The 21,661-nt window shown below is 44.7% G+C and overlaps 1 protein-coding gene across 11 annotated transcripts in view; it reads right to left on the bottom strand.

Annotated features, from left to right (window-relative positions):
• The window catches only part of sox5 (SRY-box transcription factor 5), a 105,538-nt gene that overhangs the window by 4,230 nt on the left and 79,647 nt on the right, over positions 1 to 21,661 (bottom strand). For 3 of the 11 annotated variants that reach the window (XM_062443362.1, XM_062443360.1, XM_062443363.1), the window contains 4 exons: positions 15,341 to 15,433; positions 13,394 to 13,552; positions 7,896 to 8,088; positions 2,819 to 2,994 (listed from right to left, as the gene is read on the bottom strand). In XM_062443362.1, the coding sequence (XP_062299346.1) occupies positions 2,819 to 2,994; positions 7,896 to 8,088; positions 13,394 to 13,552; positions 15,341 to 15,433 (621 nt within the window). Of the gene's footprint in view, positions 1 to 2,818; positions 2,995 to 7,895; positions 8,089 to 13,393; positions 13,556 to 15,340; positions 15,434 to 21,661 lie in introns of all 11 variants that reach the window. The other 8 variants (XM_062443367.1, XM_062443371.1, XM_062443361.1 and 5 more) reach the window with 7 other exon arrangements.

The raw sequence follows: 21,661 nt of genomic DNA, 5'->3' as shown, positions 1-21,661 counted from the left end.
GGAGAAAGCAGGGAAAAAAAACCATCAGTGTTTTCGGTAGACAGTTTGTTTCCATGTCAAAATGTGGAAGCGGTAATGTCAACATCAAATTGTTAGAGTGCTGCGCGCCCGCATGCTTGAATACACATCTGCGTGTGTGTGCATGTGCAAGAATGTTGATTACATTTAGTCCTATTTGAATGTTTACCGTTGTGTGTGTGTGTGTGTGTGTGTGTGTGTGTGTGTGTGTGTGTGTGTGTGTGTGTGTGTATACTGTATATTCTGTGCGTGTGCGTTTCTGTGTGTGTGCGGCGACTCCTGGCAGCCACCTGCGAGAGTGGAGTGCAGCGGCTTGCCTCTCTCTTGCAGAGGCCCCCGAGGGTCGACGCATTAGAGAGAGAGAGAGAACGAGAGAGTGCAGCACCGACGAGAGCGAGGCCACGCCGTACGGCCCCCTGGGTATTTATTACAACCAATAAAAGGCTGATTTACTGAGCATTTACATGCTTAATGCAAGCAGCCGGCACACTCTACTCTAGAAACCTGACTGTCGGCGCACACACACACAAACACACTCACGGCCGTGCAGCAGCGCCAGCGTTTTTACAGTATAATTATACGATTAGGAGCACTACCGCAAACACTGTCGTCTTCTAAAACAACCTTCCAAAAAGTGTCCCTCTCCATTTACATGTGACCCTGGCAAGCTGGCTGGCTGGATGGAGGGAGGGCAGAACGATAATGAAATGCATTTTCTCTGTTTTTAGTCCAGCAGAGTTTAATTGTTAGAGATAATTTCCCCCCCTAGATTGGAATAAATACGGCTAAAAAGAGCGAGAGAGGGAGAATAAAAAGCCAGACGCATTGTGGAAAAATGTTCAGCTTTTCTTTTTTTTTTCTCGCTATAAAGTCATTTATTTTGAATTTATTTTTGTTTTAATAAATGAACAATAATCTGCCGGTGGGGTGGAGGGATTTTGTCAGTTTGCATGTGAATCTGAAATGTTTTAAAAGGATTTTCTTCATTTCAAACAAGCCTTAAAAATAAAGCAATAATAAAGCAGAAAATGTGTCTCGCACTTTTAGATTCCAAGATTCAAAATGATGTTAAAAAGGTCTTTTTCAATGTGTTAGTGTGTGTGTGTGTGTGTGTGTGCGTGTGCGTGAGGCAGAGATGGAGCCGAACAGGGAGACAGAGCGGATGTCACCCTAGTCTGACATTAAGCCTCAGCGCAGTCCACGAGAAAAGTGGATTGAATGGCTGACACTCGAGCCAAGACACAAAGTAGCGACAAAACTAATCCTCTGAGTGTGTCAGAGATGACACTGTTGTATCCGAACGCCGAGACGCTCGCCGGCTTCACACTCCTGCAGCACGGAGCCAAAAGGGCCGAGGAAACAGAAGTGGGCTGTCGGGGGCGCGTGGCTTCCGAAGCCGAGAGAGAGAGTCACGGTTTTCCAACACAAAAAAAAAAAAAGAAGAAGCTATCTAAAATCCTTAAGTCTTTAATTAAAAAGCAACTCTATCTTATAATAGCTTTGTATTGTATCTAACACTACTACTTTTCTACTCTTAATTTAACATGAGAAAATACATCTCCTGAGAGAAATGTAGTCCTGGATCAGGCTTATAAAATTCTTAATTGTATTGATCATTATAGATAGTGTGAAACTGATGAGAGGGTGAGCCAAAATGACACTTGTTCACCTCATCAGCTAATTCCTGTGAGTTAACATACATCCAATTAACAAGAAATGATAAATAATGTGCAATAAAATTAGGTTGAGTATTTTAGTATCGCATTTAATGCAATGAAAGTGTGGAACAAAGCTGTAAAATGTCCTTGTGTATTCCCGAAAAAACTGTTGAATCCTTTGATGTTCCCTCATTTTTCCCCAACTTCCCCTGGTGTGAATCTTATTGGCTATTAGACTGAAGCCTGTACAGCATCTACAGTGTATTACTGTGTGTAATACAATAGAATACAGTTTGCTTTATGTTGAATTACAGATAAATCAGTGTTTGACTGTTAGAAACACATCAGATGAGAAGCTAAAAAAAAGAAAGAGACAGATAGAGCTGTTGAATGTCAGCCGTGCAGATGCTTCAAGTGTGCTGTTGCTCTCTGTGTGTGCGTGTGTGTATGTGCGTAGCTGACTCCCAATGTGTTTAACAAATAACGGCAATTTAGCCACGCTGCCGAGAAGCCGGCACCGTCACTTCACATTACCGTCTCCTCGACGCTCCTCTCCGCCACACACGCACACACACACACACACATGCACATACATAGCCCCGCAGTGCGCCTTACAGACACACTCATTACCTCTTGAGACGCCTCTGGTTTTTACCTTATCTGTCCCTGTTTAGCTTCAACACATTTCAGCGAGCACATTGTAGACCGATTTACCTCCTACATAGTGCGGTGGGGATGGCATATGGCAACACAAATTATTACACAGTGACAATGAGATGGCACGGCATCATTCTGACTTTTTACAGACTTTTTTTCCCCTGCATTTTAAAGGACATTTACCAATTTAGACCTTTGGAATACCTGAACTAAAATGCTCTAATTTGTGAGCAGCTGCACACATTCCCTTCTAGTTAATAATAGTGGTGATGATGAGCGGAAAGCATTTGTCATAAAAATCACAATATTATAATTTGTAGTTTAACAGATGCAGAATTTTAACAGAAATCAATTCATAAACGACTGCACTATATTTACGAATATCTACTTTTATTTTGTAGTGGCTTTTAATGCTTTGTTGTCACACGCTGTCGCCCGTTGCTAGGGTGACGGCACGTGTCATTGGGAGTGTCGACGGGGTCTACCTTGTCGGAGCGTCCGTTGTTGAGGCCGAGGTTGCTGACGGCGGCCACCTTGGCGTCCAGCACCTGCTGCTCCCTCTTCAGCTGCTCCTTCATCTGCCGGGCCTCGCTGAAGGCCTTGCTCACTGCCTCGTGGTCGTTCAGGTAGGCGCCAGAGGACAGGGACGACAACAAGTCTGCTGAGACAACGGACGAAGAGAAAAGAGAGAGTGGGGAAAAAGAGAGGAAGAGAGAGGACGGCAATTAATTTGGTTTTGTGTATTCGTCAACAATGAGAGAAATTAGGATGTAATTCATGTTGAGTGCATTTATCTCCTGTGTTTGTACTTTTAGACTCTTTTTTTTTATAAATAAGGAAGGAAATTCAGAATAGCATCTCATATTTACAGTCAAACTCAGAAGAGTAAAAGAATGTTTGTGTGTGTGTTTATGTTTGGGAAGCTGGCAGGAGGTTTTCATCCAGAATAAATCATCCCCTGAACCATGAGGTCAAGACATTAACATACACTTGATGAGGGGACTTTGCTGGGGCAAGTGTATGTGCGCGCACACGCTTGCAAGCATTTGTGTCTTTCTCCTCACAACACACACACTGACCACTTTTACTGTTTAGCTGGGCATGTGAGTCAGATTGTGCCCTGAGCTAACCTTGTTGTCTGCAGCCCACCTACTTCCCACCTGCCCTCAGCCTTAAACACACACACACACACACACACACACACACACACACACACACACACACAAAAACAAAAACTGCCTCAAAATTTCAGCCTCTGGGCATCTCCGTAAATCACATTAACACATCCACTTTTCACTTCCCCCCCTTCTTACACACACATCCGATCTGTCTCTTTTCATCTGAACCCTCACACTTGTACTTTGAGGTGTCCGGATGACTCATTACGGCTGAAAAGTCCGGCTAATTTCCACGGCCGAGAACATCTGCCCCGCCACCCAGCAAAGATCAGATCTCCCCGCTTCTCCTCACCGCCTATTATTTGTATGATTTCGGCAGCTTAGTCGCCGACGAGGCATCCGAGGCATCTGCTCTGACTTTGTGTGTGTGTGGATGTGTGTGCGCACCGTTATCGCCTCGCTCTATCAGTTGGGTTAGCTCTTAACAAAGAGCCACCGCTGGCTTATGGGGCCTTTATCTGCGCTAATCCGCACCGCTAATGCCATCTCAGGCCAGATTACCAGCTTCAGATTGGTAATGACAGAGCCGTGAACTCTTTCAGAAGTCATAACCGGAAAATCTGGATGCGAGCAGGGCCAAAAAGGGGGTGGAGGAGGTGGAGGGGGGGAAGAGGGAGAGGGCGATGGAATCGGGTGGCAGTCAATTTTAATCTGGACTCAAAATAGAGGGAGGGGGACAGATAGATATTCGAATGAATGTGTGTGCATGTGTGTGTCTTGCTTAAACTGACAGCGATGCCAACCATCCAGACAAGTGAATGTGACCCAGATAAAAGGGGAGGGGGTGGGTGGTGATGGTTGTGGTGGCTGTGTTTCTTTCTCTCTCTCTCTACACACACACACACACAAGTTTTGTCTCTCTGAGCACCAAATCTCTACAGACAGGCGCAATACATTTTTGACCACAAAACCACTCCGGCAGCAAGGTCGGGGCGGGATTGGGGGGGGGGGGGGGGGGGGGGGGGGGTATGGGTTGTGTGGGGGGCTGCTGCAGTATTTTATGACAGGGACAAAGACAAATGTGTGATCGCGGTAGAAGTTACAGGCGCTGACAGCCCTTCAGTTCCGTTTGAGATGGGAAGACGGATGGACGGGCAAACGAAGTGGGAGAAAAGAGGAACACGCCTTCCGGGTCGTTAGGTGTCAGAAAAGGAAAGAAAGGTGGAGTTGGACGGCACGGACAAAGTGGAGCAATCTCAGTTACACAAGTGGAGGTTGACTCGAAATGAACTCTGGAAGTTTAATCATCCTTTTACCTTCTTATATGAGCCAGATTATCTAAAAGCCACCAAACACTTTAATATGAGGGAAACAATTAACTGACCTGTGGTTTTGCTCAATTTTTAAATGAGTGCCTTTAAGATGTATGCCATGTTTTTTTTGCAGCTTTTATGACATACATTCAAAAACTGATGTACCTTTTTAGCGCATGCAAAAATACATTGACTATAATCAGTATTGGTACTGAGATCCTTTCAGTGAAAGTAGTTCAGTGAGTTTAAGTACAGAAGTATCATCAGTAAAATGTACTTCAAGTGTCAAAAGTCATGTGTCAAGTGTCTCATGATCGGATGATCTATATATATATGACTGGATTATTATTACAGATGCTTAAACATGTATGCAGCCTTTTAATATTGTAGTAGGCTGAAGTGGAGCTCTGAAAATGCATCGTATTTTCTTCAGTGATCATATATTTTGCACAGGTGTGTAAATGGGCTTAATTTCAGTCACTGTGCACTATATAATCTAGTCTTATGTCTTCCTATTAAAGGCACATAAAACATCTATCTAAAACACATTATCCTTCAAACAAACTCGAGTAGCTTCACATTAAACACAAGTAGTTTTTCTAGTTAATTAAGAGTATTTTTGCGCATTTGAACACTTGTTTAGCTCCTCCCTAAGTTACAAAATGTCTCATGCAAACAAGAACACACTGATATGATCCTTCCATGTAACAAAGTGTAAAAAAAGCATGTATAAATGTTTTTCTGTAATATCTGGGTGTAAAGCGAGCATTTTGCCACCTTTTTAATTTTCACTATATCACTGGATGTATTATGTATGCATCTGTTCTTCCTGCCTGAATTCAAATAACCAAAACACACACATACTTTGCACCAGTCACCCACACATCCCTACAAAACATACAGACACACACACACACACTCACATTCACATCAAAACGACCGCCTCTAGACCCTTTTCCAATTTGTCTGCCCCCCCCTCTCTATCCCTTCTGAACTTGTAACAGGAATCCTAATACGACTACGAAACCATAATAACACATGCGCCTGTGACCGGGTAAAAAAAACCCAACTCAGTGGCAACAGATGGGACCCAAGCCACGACAAAAAACCTGGGAACACACACAAATATTCAGCGGGGGGATCACACACAAACTTTAAACACTGTAATCCATTTTTCGGAACAAAAAACATCTGGGACTGCAAATCCACTAATCTGATATTAAATCCGCCGATTTGTTGAAAAACAGTGAGATTAGTCAATAAGTCAGAAAAAAATGACTAACTGCCTATTGCATAGGAGGAGGAGGTGGGATTGTGTTTTGTGTGTGTGTGTGTGTGTGTGTGCTGTCATTGTGTCATTAATGCTGGGTGTTTTGCACTGTCCTGGCTCATGTAAGAGGCTTGTCTAATCTCATTGGTGATACCTCCTGTCTGTCATACGCTCCTCTCTTTATTATTCCCCCGCTTCATCGCTCAGGAAAAAAAAAAGTGTTAATCCCCTTCTCTCTCTCTGTCTCTCTCTCTCCTTCCCCTCTCTCCTGTGTGTCTCTGTCTCTTTCAGTCACTAATAAACACATAACAATGAAGCAGCCCCGAGGCAAATAGCGCCACGGAAGAAAAACACAAACACACTAATTATAGCCCGTTACATATGTGTAATATTTGAACTATCAGCGTTGCGTGAAAAATGGATTAAGAGTACAAAATAGTGATTCATTTATGTCATATTTTATGTATGGGTGCATATGGCCGGGTATGATTATGGGTACTGGCACCACCAACAATGGCGACACTACGAGGAAAAAGCTATTCTTGTCGTCGCCACTACTGGCAGAGCTATTACTGTTTTCCTTAAAACCTTACATTGTCACTGTCTGAACAATCTGCAAACATTTCTACAGAAGAGGGAATTGAAATAAAGAAGCATTTTTTATTTATACTTTGTATGTGTGTGGACAAGCATGTGGATAGTATGAGTGTGTGTGTGTTTAAAGGATAATACAGGTTAATTACAACTTTGGCCTTATTGTCCTACTTTTGGCCCTCATTCGTATTAGTGATAATGATGCGTTCAAATACGAAATACAAGCAAACTCAAACACTCCATCACCTCTGGTGTTCACAGCTTTCTCATACATGCTCTCTGTGCTCTGTAACACCATGAGGAAAGTCATTACATGTCTCCTGTTAACCAGTCTCAACAGTACACTCTAGCGTGACAAGCTAGGTAGCAGCCCTGCAGCTCACACAAGCCGCGACAACTTCTCCTCTAATTAGCAAGTTTATGCATGAAAAGAAATAACACAACAGTTCTACAAATTAACACTGTGACTACACCAGCTTTACAAGTATTTTTAAGTAACTTATATTCACTTTTACAACAAAAACAATGAAATTATGGCGAGCAGCAGAATGCGTACCTTTCTGGGAAAAAAACATAGCGCAAAGAGGAAGTAACACCCGACGCAACGCGGTAAGTGCAGTTAAGAAAATAAAATACTATACTACTATACGGTAATAATCAGACATTTTCCCTGACTTGTGCTTAAAACATTAACATGAACATTCACGGTTACACAATCTCCTACTATATTAACAACACTCAAAAGAATAAAGAAAAACATGACAGCAAAAACTCTACCCTTCAAAATAAAAGTTTGCACTTCACTGCCTTGTTCATAATATGGCGCAACAACATCACACCACTACATGCGCACACAGTTTTGCTGCACAAGGTTGCTCACTTTTGGTTTTAACCTCCAAATAATGCTGTTTTAGATAATCAGCCACAACTTTTGGCTTTATTACTAACAGACTGACTTTCTCCTCATTTATTCACTCTGATTGTTTTCATGGACTTTGGAATTGAACGCTGATTTGTAACCATGCCAGCCAGATCTCAGCAACTTGGTGGTTGCATTATTATTAAAACTAATAGCAACGATGGACAAAAAGCACAAAAACAAGATAAAAGTTGTAATAACCTGACATTATCATTGAACTATTCATGTGGTGTGTGTGTGTGTGTGTGTGTGTGTGTGTGTGTGTGTGTGTGTGTGTGTGTGTGTGTGTGTGTGTGTGTGTGTGTGTGTGTGTGTGTGTGTGTGTGATGTATACTTAAGTCCACCTACCTATTGAGCTGACTCTGGTCGGCGGTCCTCCGATGCTAGAGGGGGCGATGCTGTGCTTCATGGAGCCTGCGGGGCCCAGCTTGGCGGCAGCAGCAGCAGGGACCTGTGGGGAAGTTGGGGGGGAGTTGGGTGACTTGCTCTCGGATGTCTTAGGCTTGGCCGACAGGTTCAGTGGCTGTGCACCCTCACTGTCCTGCAAAAACCAAAACAGCACAGTTTCGCCTGCTGTGACCACCGTAGGGAATTTGGAAGTGGGAGGCTTCCCCTCGGTGAGGCCCGCTCCCACCACACACTGACTCACCGAGACAACACGCATTTAAGGCTGCGATTGCAAAACTCAACACGAACCCATCAAAAACAGGACTCCATGCACAGTGATGTGAGGCGAGCCCCCGGCGGGACAGGTGATTTGGTGCATGCCACTGCCCGTGTTCAAACAGCTCGCCATAAAGCACACATACACAAAATTTGCATTTCGGCGCAAAAACCACTGACACTCACATGCAAACGAAACAGCCACCGTCTTCCTATCACAGCACAAAGTTATAACCCTTCAAACTGGCGGCAGAGACGGGACGATTCATGCCCATGCCCATACACATGCACGTGCGCACTCCACATGCAGGCTCCAGGTAAACATGCAGTAAAAAAACCCAAAAAAAACGCTCCTCCCTCTGCTTCAAACGACACTGGCGAGAGCAACAATCAAACACCTGGGGAGAAGAAAACGCCTTGAAATCATTCAGCAGAACTTCAGTAGACGCCTCACAAAGAGGAAAACACCTCTGTGAGACTGTCTTTACAGCTGAGAGAGACTAAAAGACACTGTGATGTCTCAATGTATCAAACAGGCAACAGAACAGAACGCTGTCTGTCACTTCAATGTGCACTTGCTCCATTAAAACCAGAGGACCTATGTTGCTGTGAATGTGTGTGTGTATTTGTGTGTGTGTGGCTCAAAGACAACCACACACACGCGCACACACACACACAGAAACCAATCAATACGTGTTGTTTGGTCCAGCAGAATCTCCATGTTATATATAATGATGCCAGCTACTCTATTTCTATCATTAAACCCACTCATTCATCTTAATCAATGCATTTCTTCACAGCAATAACCTCACTATTTGGAACAGACAGTCGCCCCTCTAAATGAATCGGCATGTGGACCACCACACGACGCCGGGGCCGTTATCACGTTAATTGTCATGGCAACATCACCCCTGCCGATGACCTAATCCAATCAGGGAGGAGGGGAGCTTCTGAGGGGTCACATGACAGGAAGGAAGGAATTAGATCGCTGAGGGGCCAGATGCACACGGACCGGCGTAATTAAAACTCCGCAATTAAAAGCCAGACACAACACGGGGCAGGGGGGCGGCTTAACGCGCCCACCAGTGAAGCTGCACCGCGCTACAATAACGCGTGCGGGTCGTAAAGCTAAAAATACAGTTTGTTTGTTGTTCCTATCTTATCTTTGTATCACTACACTTGTACATTAATTGTGACTAAGTGTGTGTTTTATAAGACTGAACTTTTTGGGTGTATTGTCGCCAGATTTAAACCTCTGGAATAGAATAGAGACATTATTTTCCTTTATTTTCTTGTCATTAGTCTAATTGCCGTTTAGGCGGAGTAGAATCCGGCATACAGTGGGATCCAAAAAGAGAGAGAGAGAGAAGTACTGTATTTGTGTCTGTATGTGTGTGTGTGTGTGTGGTATATCCACTCATTAGGGCCGACTTTCCCTGATTCCCTCTCCTTGAGTCGTACTAAGCCTTATGAGCCCCTCACAACTCAATTAAGCCCTTCCAATTAAGCCCCTACATGGGTACGTGTCTATATATATGTGTGTGTGTACGTGCATGTGTGTGTCTGTGCAGCGATGAGGCCTAACTGGATTGTCCTTCATTAGAGGGAGGGGGGGGGCGGGGGGTCTTTCTAAATAGACGGAAACCCCCCCAAAGATGCCTTCAGTGAGACAATGGGCCGGAGAAGAAGAAGAGGAAAGAAAAGAGGAGAGAGCGAGAGAAAGAAAGAAAAAACTGAGTGTGATCTTCTCAATCCTGACCCATATTATGGTGGGCTTTGGCTGAGAACGCGTTTGAATATTTATTACAAATAGATAATGCCTCAGCCTCTTGTACAGTGGAATGGGGGAGTTTCCTCTCCGAGCCAAGCCAAATCCTATGGTGGGAAGGTGGCCAACCTGCATTATGCCAGTGTGGAGGAATTAGTTTAGACAGTGGAGCTGAGAGGCTTGGACCGACTTGTTTGTGTGTGTGTGTGTGTGTGTGTGTGTCATTGCGAGACATTGTTCAACAAGCTCTAAATCTCATGACAGAGTGTGTGTGTGTGCCTGTGTGTGTGTGTGTGTGTGTGTGTGTGTGAGGCCCTCCAAAGCTTCTGAAAGGCTCGCAATCTTGAATTAATACAATTGCTTTTGTGTCTTTCTTGGCTGATGAAACAGACTCGAGCTTTGAAACCGAAAAACATGCAGAGTGACAGCGAGAGCCAGAGGGACATGGAGAGACGGAGAGGAAGCAGGAGGGGAGAGAGAGAGAGTGTGTGTGTGTGTGTGTGTGTGTGTGGGCTGTATTTCACATCCGTAGATGCCGACATGCGAAAGCGACATCAGGGTTCTGCATCTTATCACGGGGGAGCTGACGGTTCAATTAGCAGGACAAGTGTGTGCGTGCGCCACCGCCGTTTATCCCGGGCAGGTCTATGTGTGTGCGTGTGTGTACGTGTGTGCCGCACCGTCTGTGTCAAGACCTTCACATGTGCTTCTCTCTCTCTCTCTTTCTCTCTCTCTGTCTATCTTTCCTCCTTCTCTTCTTTTCCTCCAAGTTATAAGTGACTGTCTGTATCTTAATGATATTGGGGTTTTTAATTCTATCAGACAGCAGAAAACGCATCATAGTCCGGCATGACACTGTTTCTTACAGTAAGTCATACTCAAACACTAACTCCTCAAGTATGAAAATGAACTTAACATTTTCAGCTAATTTATATTTAGACAAAAATCACTGTTAGGATGTGGCTTCACCTTCTTGTTTGTTTTTTTTATAATTGCCTTGGGCCTGTCGCCTCCACACTATCTTTAACACTTGAATCTATCAGACTGAAAGAATTACTGACTCTCCAGTGAGTCATGTCGTTTCTACATGTACATTATTTGATAAGATTACACTGGTAAACCTTTAAATAGTCATACTTTTATAGTTATACAAGGCACAAAGTGTACTTCCCAAGATAAGAGACATATGACAAGCTCACAACTCGAGAAACAAACATTTTTTGTCTCCTTCGAGTCTAAACAGCAAACAGGAAGCCGCACAGCTCCGGCCAAAAAAGTTTTTAAGTCACGGAGGTGGTCTGCAGCCTGCGAGCGTGTGTGTGCGCACACAGTCATTAACCGTGCTATTGACAGTGCGGTGCCGGTTGCATGTTGTCATTATGTGCCAGATGTTGAAAATTGAGGTTGCGGTCTCCATTGCAGCTGTCTCTCTCTCTCTCTCTCCCTCTCTGCATGCTAAATGTAAAAATTTGCATGCGCATGTGCCATCGTGGAAGTCATATTGAGTGCACTCGAGTAATGGAGTTTACTTACTTAAAAGTGCAGAAATATAATGAGGAAAACGTACTTTAAGTATGAAAAGTGAATGTTACACTATATTCACATGAGCACACACCTTGAGTACTTAGTTACTTAACAGCGCTGCGTGTATGTGTGTGATGCATGTCAGCGAATGGGCAGCACATGGTGCATCACTTGAATCACACTATTGTATGGGTCTGTATGCATGCCTGCCTACATTTAAGGGTCCAGTCTTGCGTATGAGAAAGATGCATGTGTGCTGCAGTGATTTGTGTGTGTGTGTGTGTATTTGTGTGAAGGGGCTGCATGGTTTCTGGTTGGCATGGTGTCCTGTTCTACACCTGTGTCTGTATATGTGTGTGTGTGTGCGCTCGCATGTGCGCACGTGTGTGTGTGTGTCCGTGTCTCACCCGAGGGTAAAGCACTTAAGCGGTGTGTGCCTGAGTCCAAACAGCTGTGAGCAGAGGCAGGCAGCAGGTCTCTAAATGACTAGAGACCTGAGATAGAGCCCACAGGGGGAGCACACCTCTGAAATATACATGTCACTCACCCAGAGAGAGAGAGAGAGAGAGAGAGAGAGAGAGAGAGAGAGAGAGAGAGAGAGAGAGAGAGAGAGAGAGAGAGAGAGAGAGAGAGAGAGAAAAGGAAAGAGAGTGTGTTAGAAAGAGTGCAGACTGGTGACAGACAGAGAGGAAAGAAAGAAAAAAAGCCTGCAGATTGCTTATCTAATGTTTGTCTCTCTGTGCTCGCAAACAGCGCCGCCGCACGGGGCAGTAACACCACAACAGCACCGCGGTCACTCGGCCATTTTGGCTCCACGGGGCCCGTCTAGGTCCAGGCGGGTCCACTTCCCAGTCAAACACTCCCGCTGAACTCGGGGAGACCATTACGGCTCCTCTCTGCCCCCTCCGCCACAGGCTGCAGTACTTGCCTGTCAGCCCGACTCCATATATATGGTAATAAGACATGTGTCAGTGATAGTGCGTGCGTGTGTGTGTGTGTGTGTGTGTGTTTGTTTGTCAGATTAAGAACAATGTGGGGGGGAAAACTGAGTGGAAAAAGGAAGTTGGGAAACTTTGATTTATGTGTTGGATTTGCACACATTTCAATTCAGCTTGTGAAACTCTGTGGGGTTGTGATAGTGTTGTCCTGTGTGTGTGTATGTGTGTGTGTTGATTGATGACTGACCACTACACCTGTGGGGATTCTAGAGTGGACACAAGATGGCAGGGGGGTTTGGGAGGTTGTGTGTGTGTGTGTGTGTGCGCAGGTGGGGAGGGAGGCACTCAAGGTCCCAAAAGGCCGACCAGATATTCATAGAATTCCACTTGGATGGACACAAGCCTTCCCTTTCGCCCCTATTGGGCAGCCAGCCGAGAAAACGGCACAAATACCAATACATCCTCAAAATCCACCATCCTCAGACCACATACCAGCTGGAGCTTTGCGATAAAGTTTGCAGCATTTCGATTTCCAAACGGGTACTGTAAGTTTTGTCAAGTGGGGGTCATATCGAGGAGCTGACCGTTGCTCAGGATGCATGTTTGATTGCAGGAGACAAAAAAAAGAGATTGGGGATACATTGCAGTCTTCAAACATGCTCGGAAACACATTCTGGGGGCCATGCACTGCAGTGAAACAGGCTCACTCTCTCACTGTGTGTTGTAACACTAGAAAGGCCAAAAATTCTCCATTTCTCACAGACAAAAATGAATTGATAAGAAGGATGTTTGTTGGCTGAATTGAATTTTAAAAGTGTAATTTTTCAGCCTTAATGTCCTTTCATGTTATTTTCTAGTTCAGACATATTAAAAGGTATAAATTAGCGATTAATTTGTGGTTTTCTAGTATTAAACACACAGAAACTTCTGGAGGCCTTTGTCATTTCTCTTACCTTGGTCTTGTTTGGTGGTGGGGAGTTGCGGATCTTGTCGCTCTGTGAGTGTGTGTTGGTGGGTGGGGAGTGTGTGCCCATGTTGGCCTGGGGGGGCAGGCTGCCTCCGTGCTTGGCACCCGGGGAGACCTGCATGGCCGCCAGCTGAGCCGCATACAACTGCTGCAAGGTCCGAGAGACAGGTGGAGAAAGGAGACATAGAGAGAGACAGACAGGAGAAAAAGTTGGGAGGAGGGGAAGGGGTGGCAGGGAGAGTAAGGGGGGAGAGAGAGAGGTAAGAAAAGAAGAAGAGAGGAGGAGGCAAAAAAAGGGAGAAGAAAAGGGACAACATGAATAAATGAATACTCGAAAGCGCACAAACAAAAAAGAAGACGCCGGCTAAAAAGCTCTGGAAGAAGAGGCCATTAGTGGCCCGGTCTCTGTTTGTGTGTGACAGAGAGAGATAGAGAGAGAGGGGACATCTCCACTGTCAACCCCCCCTCCCCAAAACCCCCCACCCCCTCCCTCCCTCCACAACTCCCCCACCCCCTCAAACCCATGGGAGAAGCGCTAACAGCCACTCTGACAGGCCCAGAGATGGCCAATGTCCCCTCCAGGTGCATCGTGGGAGAAAAGGGAAAACATTGCGGCTATCGAGGTCATGCTGGAGAGAGTCGGGCTCTTTGCTCAAGGTGAAAAAAAAGTGATGATGGAGAGAGATAGAGAGAGAGAGAGGGAGAGGAAATTTTGCTATCTACATGGCAGATGGGACATGCCAGAAGTGTCTTGTGCCCCTGCGATGTTTCTACTGTGCTGACAATAAGATGCAAAAAACAGACAAAAACCTGCTATAAAATAGCTCTAAAATAAAGATAAACTGATTCAATAACTGCTGTGGGAGGCAAAAAAAAGAAAAAAAAAGCAGGTTAGTCCTATTCTTATTTATGTATTTAATTAATTCCCAATTAAATAACAGCATTATGGCATGAGCTGCTATGGTGTGAACATACTTGGGGGATATTTATGCAATAGCATTGTATCACACAAAACAGTCTCTGGCCTGTATTTCCACAGCAACAGACACAGCATAATATTCACAACTTGGAAGGAGCTTCAATATTCATAAATGCCTTCTCTTCTCTCTGTCGCTCCATCTTCCTCCTCAAAAATCATCTTTACTTTCATCTCGGCTAATACAAATCTCCAAGAAGCCTTCTTTTTTTTTTTTTGTCTCTCCTCAGAATTGTTTTTCCCTCGTCTGAAGAGCAACAGAAACGGTTTGTTTTTGCAAGAAGTAACTGATGTGTTGGTTTTTTTGAATAGTTATAATTGTTATTATTTATTTCTGGTGGAAGATTTTTCTGGAAGACGACCATCCTTTTTTTTTTTTTTTAGTTTAACTTCCGTCCTTCTGTTGGTGCTTGGCTGCCGGCCATCGGCGTCAAACAAAGGCTGGTTTATGCAAATGGACAAGGAAGAGATGCTGTCACTGCTATCTCTCTCTCTCTCGCTCTCTCTCTCTCGCTCTCTCTCTGTCTGTTTGTACCTCTCTCTATCTGTCTTGACAGCCACATTAGCTCCTGCTCTCCTCTGCTTTCTTAAATAAAGACATTTATCTCCGTTTATACAAAACAAGAACAACAAAATTCAAACATTCAAACCCAGCAAGTGTGCACACTGCACAAATAAGTTACTCTTGGAAGAAACTCATATTTGAATTTGGAATAATCTCCTCCTGACTGTCACTCACATGTAGGAATGATAATATTAGCTGCATGCTTTCTTTTACATGTTTTCTACTCCCTTTTCACTTTCAGTCTAAAAAAAAATCAGATACCTGCTATTCAAAAACAGCAGAGAGTGGGTGCTTAACATTTAAGAACGAGGTGCTCATTTAATAAATTAATAGTGATGGAGACTCTTTAGCAGTTTTATGCATAAATACTAATTTTGGACATGAGTTTGCACCTTTTGTGTTATGAAATCTTCTTCACTGCGTGTCATCAAGTTTTGGACCTGAATCCGTTCCCAGAGTGTCAGCATCTGCCGCTCTTCCAGAAACTGAGGGGAACAGTAATAATTGAGGCACATACAGTAGAGGGGGGGGGGGAGGGGGGGGTGTACTGCTGATGTGGAAATCAGTGGGAGATCGGTCATGCTCTGGCGAGTAACACGGACGCGGCGCGGAGGACCAGCTCGCTGAGATCAGATCAGCCTCTGCTCGCTCATTTCTCTTCAATTAGCTGCACTGTGGCTCCTGGAAGAAGAAGGAGGAGGAGGAGGGGTGGGGGGGCAGAGGGGGGCTGCAGCCGAGCATGAACACCCTTCCCTGTGCTCATAGCCCCCCCTACCTCCCCTCCCCTCCCTCTGCTCCCTACCAGCCAAACCCCCTAGCGAGTGGACCACAGGCGGTGTATGTGTGTGTGTGTGTGTGTCTCTGTGTGTGTGCGCGTGCGTGTGTGCGTGTGTGTGTGTCCTGCCATATTCGGACCAGTGGTTCAAAGGCCTCTTTATTTGCGGAGTGAATTGAGTTCCATTACAAGGCCAGCTCCCGTCACTCAAAGCCTGCTCAATGGGCCGGCGAGCAGTGACACACACACACACACACACACACACACACACACACACACACACACACACACACACACACACACACACACACACACACACACACTCACGAGCTCACTGTCACACACACACACACACACACACACACACACACACACACACACACACACACACACACACACACAGACAATCAGTACAGAGGGCAGAGGCACTGTGGAGTGCGCCCAGAGCGTAGCCACAACGACATGCATGTCAACAAACAGGAAGTGACAGCGCAAAGCCCCCTGGGGTGACTGGAGGAGCGAACACACAGACGCAAGGACACACACACACAGCAACACACACACACACACACACACACACACACACACACACACACACACACACTCACACACACACACACACACACACACGTAGCAACACAATGAGTGAGAGGAGGCAAAATGCAATCGTAGTTGTAGGATGAGACTAAGGAATTTAAAATGTCACTCACTAGCCAGGCACACTGCTGAGCTGTGCTTGTGCGTGTGTGTGTATATGCATGTGTATGTGTGTGCGTCACCCCGTCTTCTCTCTGTGTGTCCATCTTGAACTGTTAAGACCTGCTCTTCACTCTTTTCGTCCTTAATCCCCTAATGTGAGACCAGTGCTTAACACATCTGCATGTGTTTGTGCGTGCGTGAGTGCGCGTGGGTAGTGGTCAGCATGTGCTTGTCACATGACACCCCCCCTCGCTCGCGTGAGTATGTGTGTCTGTCTGTGTGTGTGCAAGCATGTTCAGCCTGAGCTCTATTGATGAGGGGTGAAAAGGTGATGTGTGACTATTGGTGTTCTCTGAGTGAAGATATAGGTGGGGGGAGGTTGGTATTAGTACTATTGACACTGTGTGTGTGTGTGTGTGTGTGTGTGTGTGCGCGCGTGCATATGCTCTCGTCTTACTAACTCACACACACAAAGCTATGTCCATTCTCTTTTCGTGCAATTTCTCCTGTCATCTTAGTAAGAGGGGATCGGTGTGTGTGTGTGTGTGTGTGTGTGTGTGTGTGTGTGTGTGTGTGTGTGTGTGTGTGTATGTGTGTCTTCTTGGTCAATAATCTGCAGCTTTAGTCAGATTAGCAGCTCTCCTACTCTTTGTTGTCAGAGCAGTCTGAGCTCTATTGTTTACATGGACACGGAGGACTATTGTATGGATCTTAATGGATTCTTCTCTGTCTATGTGTCTGTGTGACTTCCTGTCTCTCCAACCATGTTTTTTTCCCACTTGTGGTGTGTTTTGGTACTGGAAGACAAAAAAAAAAAGAATAAAAAAAAAAGAACCATGAGTGGACTTAATTGTTAGTCGTTCACTGTCTTTACGTCTCTTCAGCCTCTCTTTGTCCTCCGCTATTCTATGACGACCGCATTTAAATAATCGAAACTTTATTTGTGGTTGACTTAAGGGATAAATAGAATAACAACCACACAGAAACATGAATATAGTTGTCAAGTTTAAATAAAGTAAATACAGTGTCTTCCTTTATATTTTATGGTATCACTTCAAGGACAAACACAAGCACGACAAAAACAGCAAAAGATCTGAATTATTCGTATTATTTTTGTGTGCTTCCTTTTAGAAAGTTAGAAAAATAATCCAAGAAGAGTTTTCACTTTAACTTTGCTGAAATACTTCTAGTGAATATAATATTTGTATAATGAACACTCCAAACTAAACTTTTCAATGTAATGAAATCACAAAAGTAGACACACACAAAAAAAGTCATTTTCTTTTACTCATTATCTGTTGGGAGGTGGTGTTAAAGCAGATTTTGCTCAACTGTAGTCACCTATCTGTGCTGCGTATTGATTTCACATCGATCGCACGCTGCTATCGGGAAAATGGCATTTCCTCGCAACTCCTGGAGGCCTCCACAGCCGAGAAGGAGATATCGCCGGTGAGAAAATGCTTCCCTGCGCTCTTTCTCTCCTCCAGATAAGCTTTAGTAGAGACACAAGTTGCTCCATTGATTTCTCGTTTACCTTCCCTCATCCTGTCTGTTGTTTTTGTTTTGTTTTGTCTTTTTCATCCTCTTCTTTCTTTTTTTTCTCCTCCCTACCTCCTATCCCGTCCCCTCCCTTCCCTTCCCTTCCTCTGCCTGCCCATCCGTTGTTCGTCCGTCCATCTCTCCGGTGTACAGTGCGGTAATCCAGGACAATATGTTCCAACATCTGCCTCTCCATATGATGCCTGACCCACGCCATTGACCCTCTTTATACCGCGCTACACACACACACACACATTTTTCTCCCTCACACACACACTCCTCTCTCCTCCACTTACCTCCACCCCCCCCATCTCCCTTTTTCTCTCCGTTTATCCTTTTAACTGATCATCCTTCTAAATACCTCTCTCATACCTCTGCCTTTTCATCTTTATCACCAATCTCTCTCTCTCTCTCCCTCGCCAAGATAAGTGCATTTTTCTTTTCATCTCCTCTCTCTGTCTGTCCTTCTCACTCCATTTGTGCGACTTGGATAATATCAATAATATCAAGGGTCAATAGGGAGCCAGATTAACATGCTCTAATGCACAATGTCACACTCATCCCCCCAGATTAAGATGCTAAATGCCAACCTTGTACACTCCAAAGCCTCCATTGCCTTGAAAAACATTCGGCGGAGGATTGTTTGTTAAGCTCCCATTGACTGTAAGAGCTACTCTGTTGATTTCTATGGAGGAGGTTTCAAACATAGTTGAAGCTTAAAATCATTGACAGATTAATACATTTATTTATTTTTTCTAAGAACAGCACTTCACGCGAAAGCCGTGCTTTTGAGAGTTTTTCCACTCAGTCTGCTTTCTTTTCCTCGTGTATACGGTTTTCTAAACTGTGCAACGAGGGCATGCGCCATTATGCCTCGCTGACGTCCATCTTTATATCGATTCCTTTACCGAAGAAGACACTTGAGTTACAGGCATCGAGAAAAAAGGTGACAATCATGCCTTGTACACGTTTTTTTTTAATCAGCTTATATCATGAACTGTGACTCTCTATGTTTAATTTAGTTGCTGTTGATTTGACCTATACTTGAGATTAAAAATCAGGAGATAGGCTCCACTGGTATGATTTCTGACCATTCCTACTTAAATCTAACTTTTGCAAGTCCCCCAACATGAATACATGTGCAGGACTAAATAGTTGTATTGACCCTTTAATCTTGCTCATCCAGTAGACCAGCTTTGTTGTTTTTTTAAAACCTAACAAAAAAGTTATATGTATATGTATCAGAATTGAAGAGGTAAGTTCAAAGCTGCAACTGTTCGACAGACACAATGCCACACACGCACACACACACACACACACACACACATGAAACAGTTAGTCAGTAGCCAATTGTGGTCACTAGCAAGGTGTCTACCACATATTTTGGACGTAGCAGAGTCCTGTTGAAAGTACAGAGGCTCTGAAGGTCACATCCGGGACCAGATTTAATTCTCTCCTCTCATTGCCTGTGATGGGAAACACACTGTGACATGTGTGTCGCCTATCACGAAAACAAACCTTTTTTTTTTTTTTTACATATTGGTAGCAGATTACATACAGTAGTTCTGCTGTGTGCTGAGAACATTTCCTGACTTCTATTCAAAACTCACTGGATGAAAAGAATTCAGATTATATTGGATTTAAACTCCATTCATCACACAGGGGACATTGCGTGAGGGTAACCTGACAGCAAAACATTACCCAGTGTGTACAAGTAATTAACACCACACACTGTAATGACTGTGTGTGTGTGTGTGTGTGTGTGTGTGTGTGTGTGTGTGTGTGTGTGTGTGTGTGTGTGCTTGTGTGCTTGTGTTTGTGTATGTGTGTGTTTCCGTGCATTCTTGAGTGCAGCTGGGAGTTTATTGTGCGCTGTATCTGCAAATCTTTCATTTTCTATATCTAATTGTGTGTGTGTGTGTGTGTGTCCGGACTAAGTGGTTTCACTCGCACCCTGTCTGCCAAACCGCTGTGTTGCCGTGGCGACCCCAGGCCTCCAGCTAACCGCCGCCGCACCGTCTCATCTCGGCGACAAAAACACACCTCCTTATCAAAAACGAGGGCGCGGAGACGATCCCCAAAGGAAATCCGTCCTCATTGAGACATCTGTACTCGTGTTGTTAGCCCGGGCAAATCTGACAAAGCCTTAATCTCAATTTGTGTGTGTGTATGTGTGCATGCGGATAGATTGTAAGAAGGAAATCTGCTAGTGAGATGTTTTTTTCTTCTTTTTTTGCACTTGTTTTGTGTCCTCTTGCCCCTCCCGGCTGCTGCTGCTGGTGGGGGGGGGGGAGAAAAATCCAATCGCAAGGTGGACAAAGCTGTTCGACTGGAGATTTTGAGTGAGTCTGAACACAGCAGAACATATGGACGGCTAGATTGAAGTAGTGATAACAGCACTGAGGACATTATTCTCGGGCTAAACACCCAAATGTGCCCGCACGCACACACACAGACACACACACGCACACACAAAGCGAGTAATAATGAAATCAGTGACGACAGCGGGGTCCGTTCTCCATGATAGAATTACACAGCTATTCTATTCTCCCTGTAGTGTGGAGCATATGGGGCAGCACGTTTGGCTGACAGGTGCAAATGTATTACACACACTCCGCCTAACCTTTAACCCATATTTTCCCATCATTCCTCCTGTCTGTGTGTGTGTGTGTGTGTGTGTGTGTGTGTGTGTGTGTGTGTGTGTGTGTGTGTGTGTGTGTGTGTGTGTGTGTGTGTGAGAGAGAGAGAGAGAGAGAGAGGTAAGTGAAAAAGATGTGCTCTCCCCAGTTAATACACATGAAAATATGTGTGTCAATGCAGCTGTTTATGTGTATGTGTGTGTGCGTCATATTTTATGATAATGCGTGTCAGGGAGACAAGGCGAGTCGGGAGAGGAGGGGAGAAGTGGGGGGGCAAGCGCAGCAGCAGCCTGTACCGAGGCCCGACACTGGAGGTTAATGTGTTTCAGACAGGCAACTGAGAGGACGCCCGCGCAGGCTCTTAACCCCAGGGAGAGAGTGGGCCCCCCCCCCCCAAAGCCCACGTGGATTTGAGTGGAAGTATGTGAGGTCTGGTGGTGTATGTTTGTGTGTGTGGGTGTGTAAGGGGGGGTCAGAAGGAGAAAGAGAGTGCATGAGCGGTGATCCTGCGGGCCAGGATTACCGAGCGATAGGCCACTTATTCTAAATATGCAGACAGGAAAAGGACCAAAGTCAGACTCATCCTCCTCTTTAAGTGGGATAACAGATGTTGACTCTGTTTTTTTTTTCTTTTACTGTTTTCCCTCTCTAAAGTATTTTTTCTCGTGTGTGTGTGTGTGTGTGTGTGTGTATGTATGTGTTATCCCTGTTCTGCTTTCTTGCTTCTTCGCCATTTGGCTTTCCAGATTTACGACGCGGTCGCAGAGCAAACAAGCAGACCACTTTCTCGAATTTACTGTACGCTCATGTATACCGACCCTTTATATCCGATGGGTCCCAATTGTCAGATATCCTCCAATCACATGATTTGATTTGGAAGATGCCCATTTTTTTATCTTTCCAAAACTCAAAATTAGGCAAAACGACAACACAAATCAGCCCTCGATGATACAAAACGGGGCATTGGCTTTAAAATGTAAGTGAAATTTTGTGACTTTTGAGCACTTTGACTTGCAGGTGTGTTTAAGCTGAAAACAACCACACATAGAGACTTCATTGTA

This window comes from Scomber scombrus, chromosome 22 (genome assembly GCF_963691925.1).
Source record: "Scomber scombrus chromosome 22, fScoSco1.1, whole genome shotgun sequence".
In the NCBI taxonomy this organism is placed as follows: Eukaryota; Metazoa; Chordata; class Actinopteri; order Scombriformes; family Scombridae; genus Scomber; species Scomber scombrus.
The sequence above is the reverse complement of the archived record's forward strand: the minus strand, read 5'-3'. Positions and strand labels throughout refer to the sequence as shown.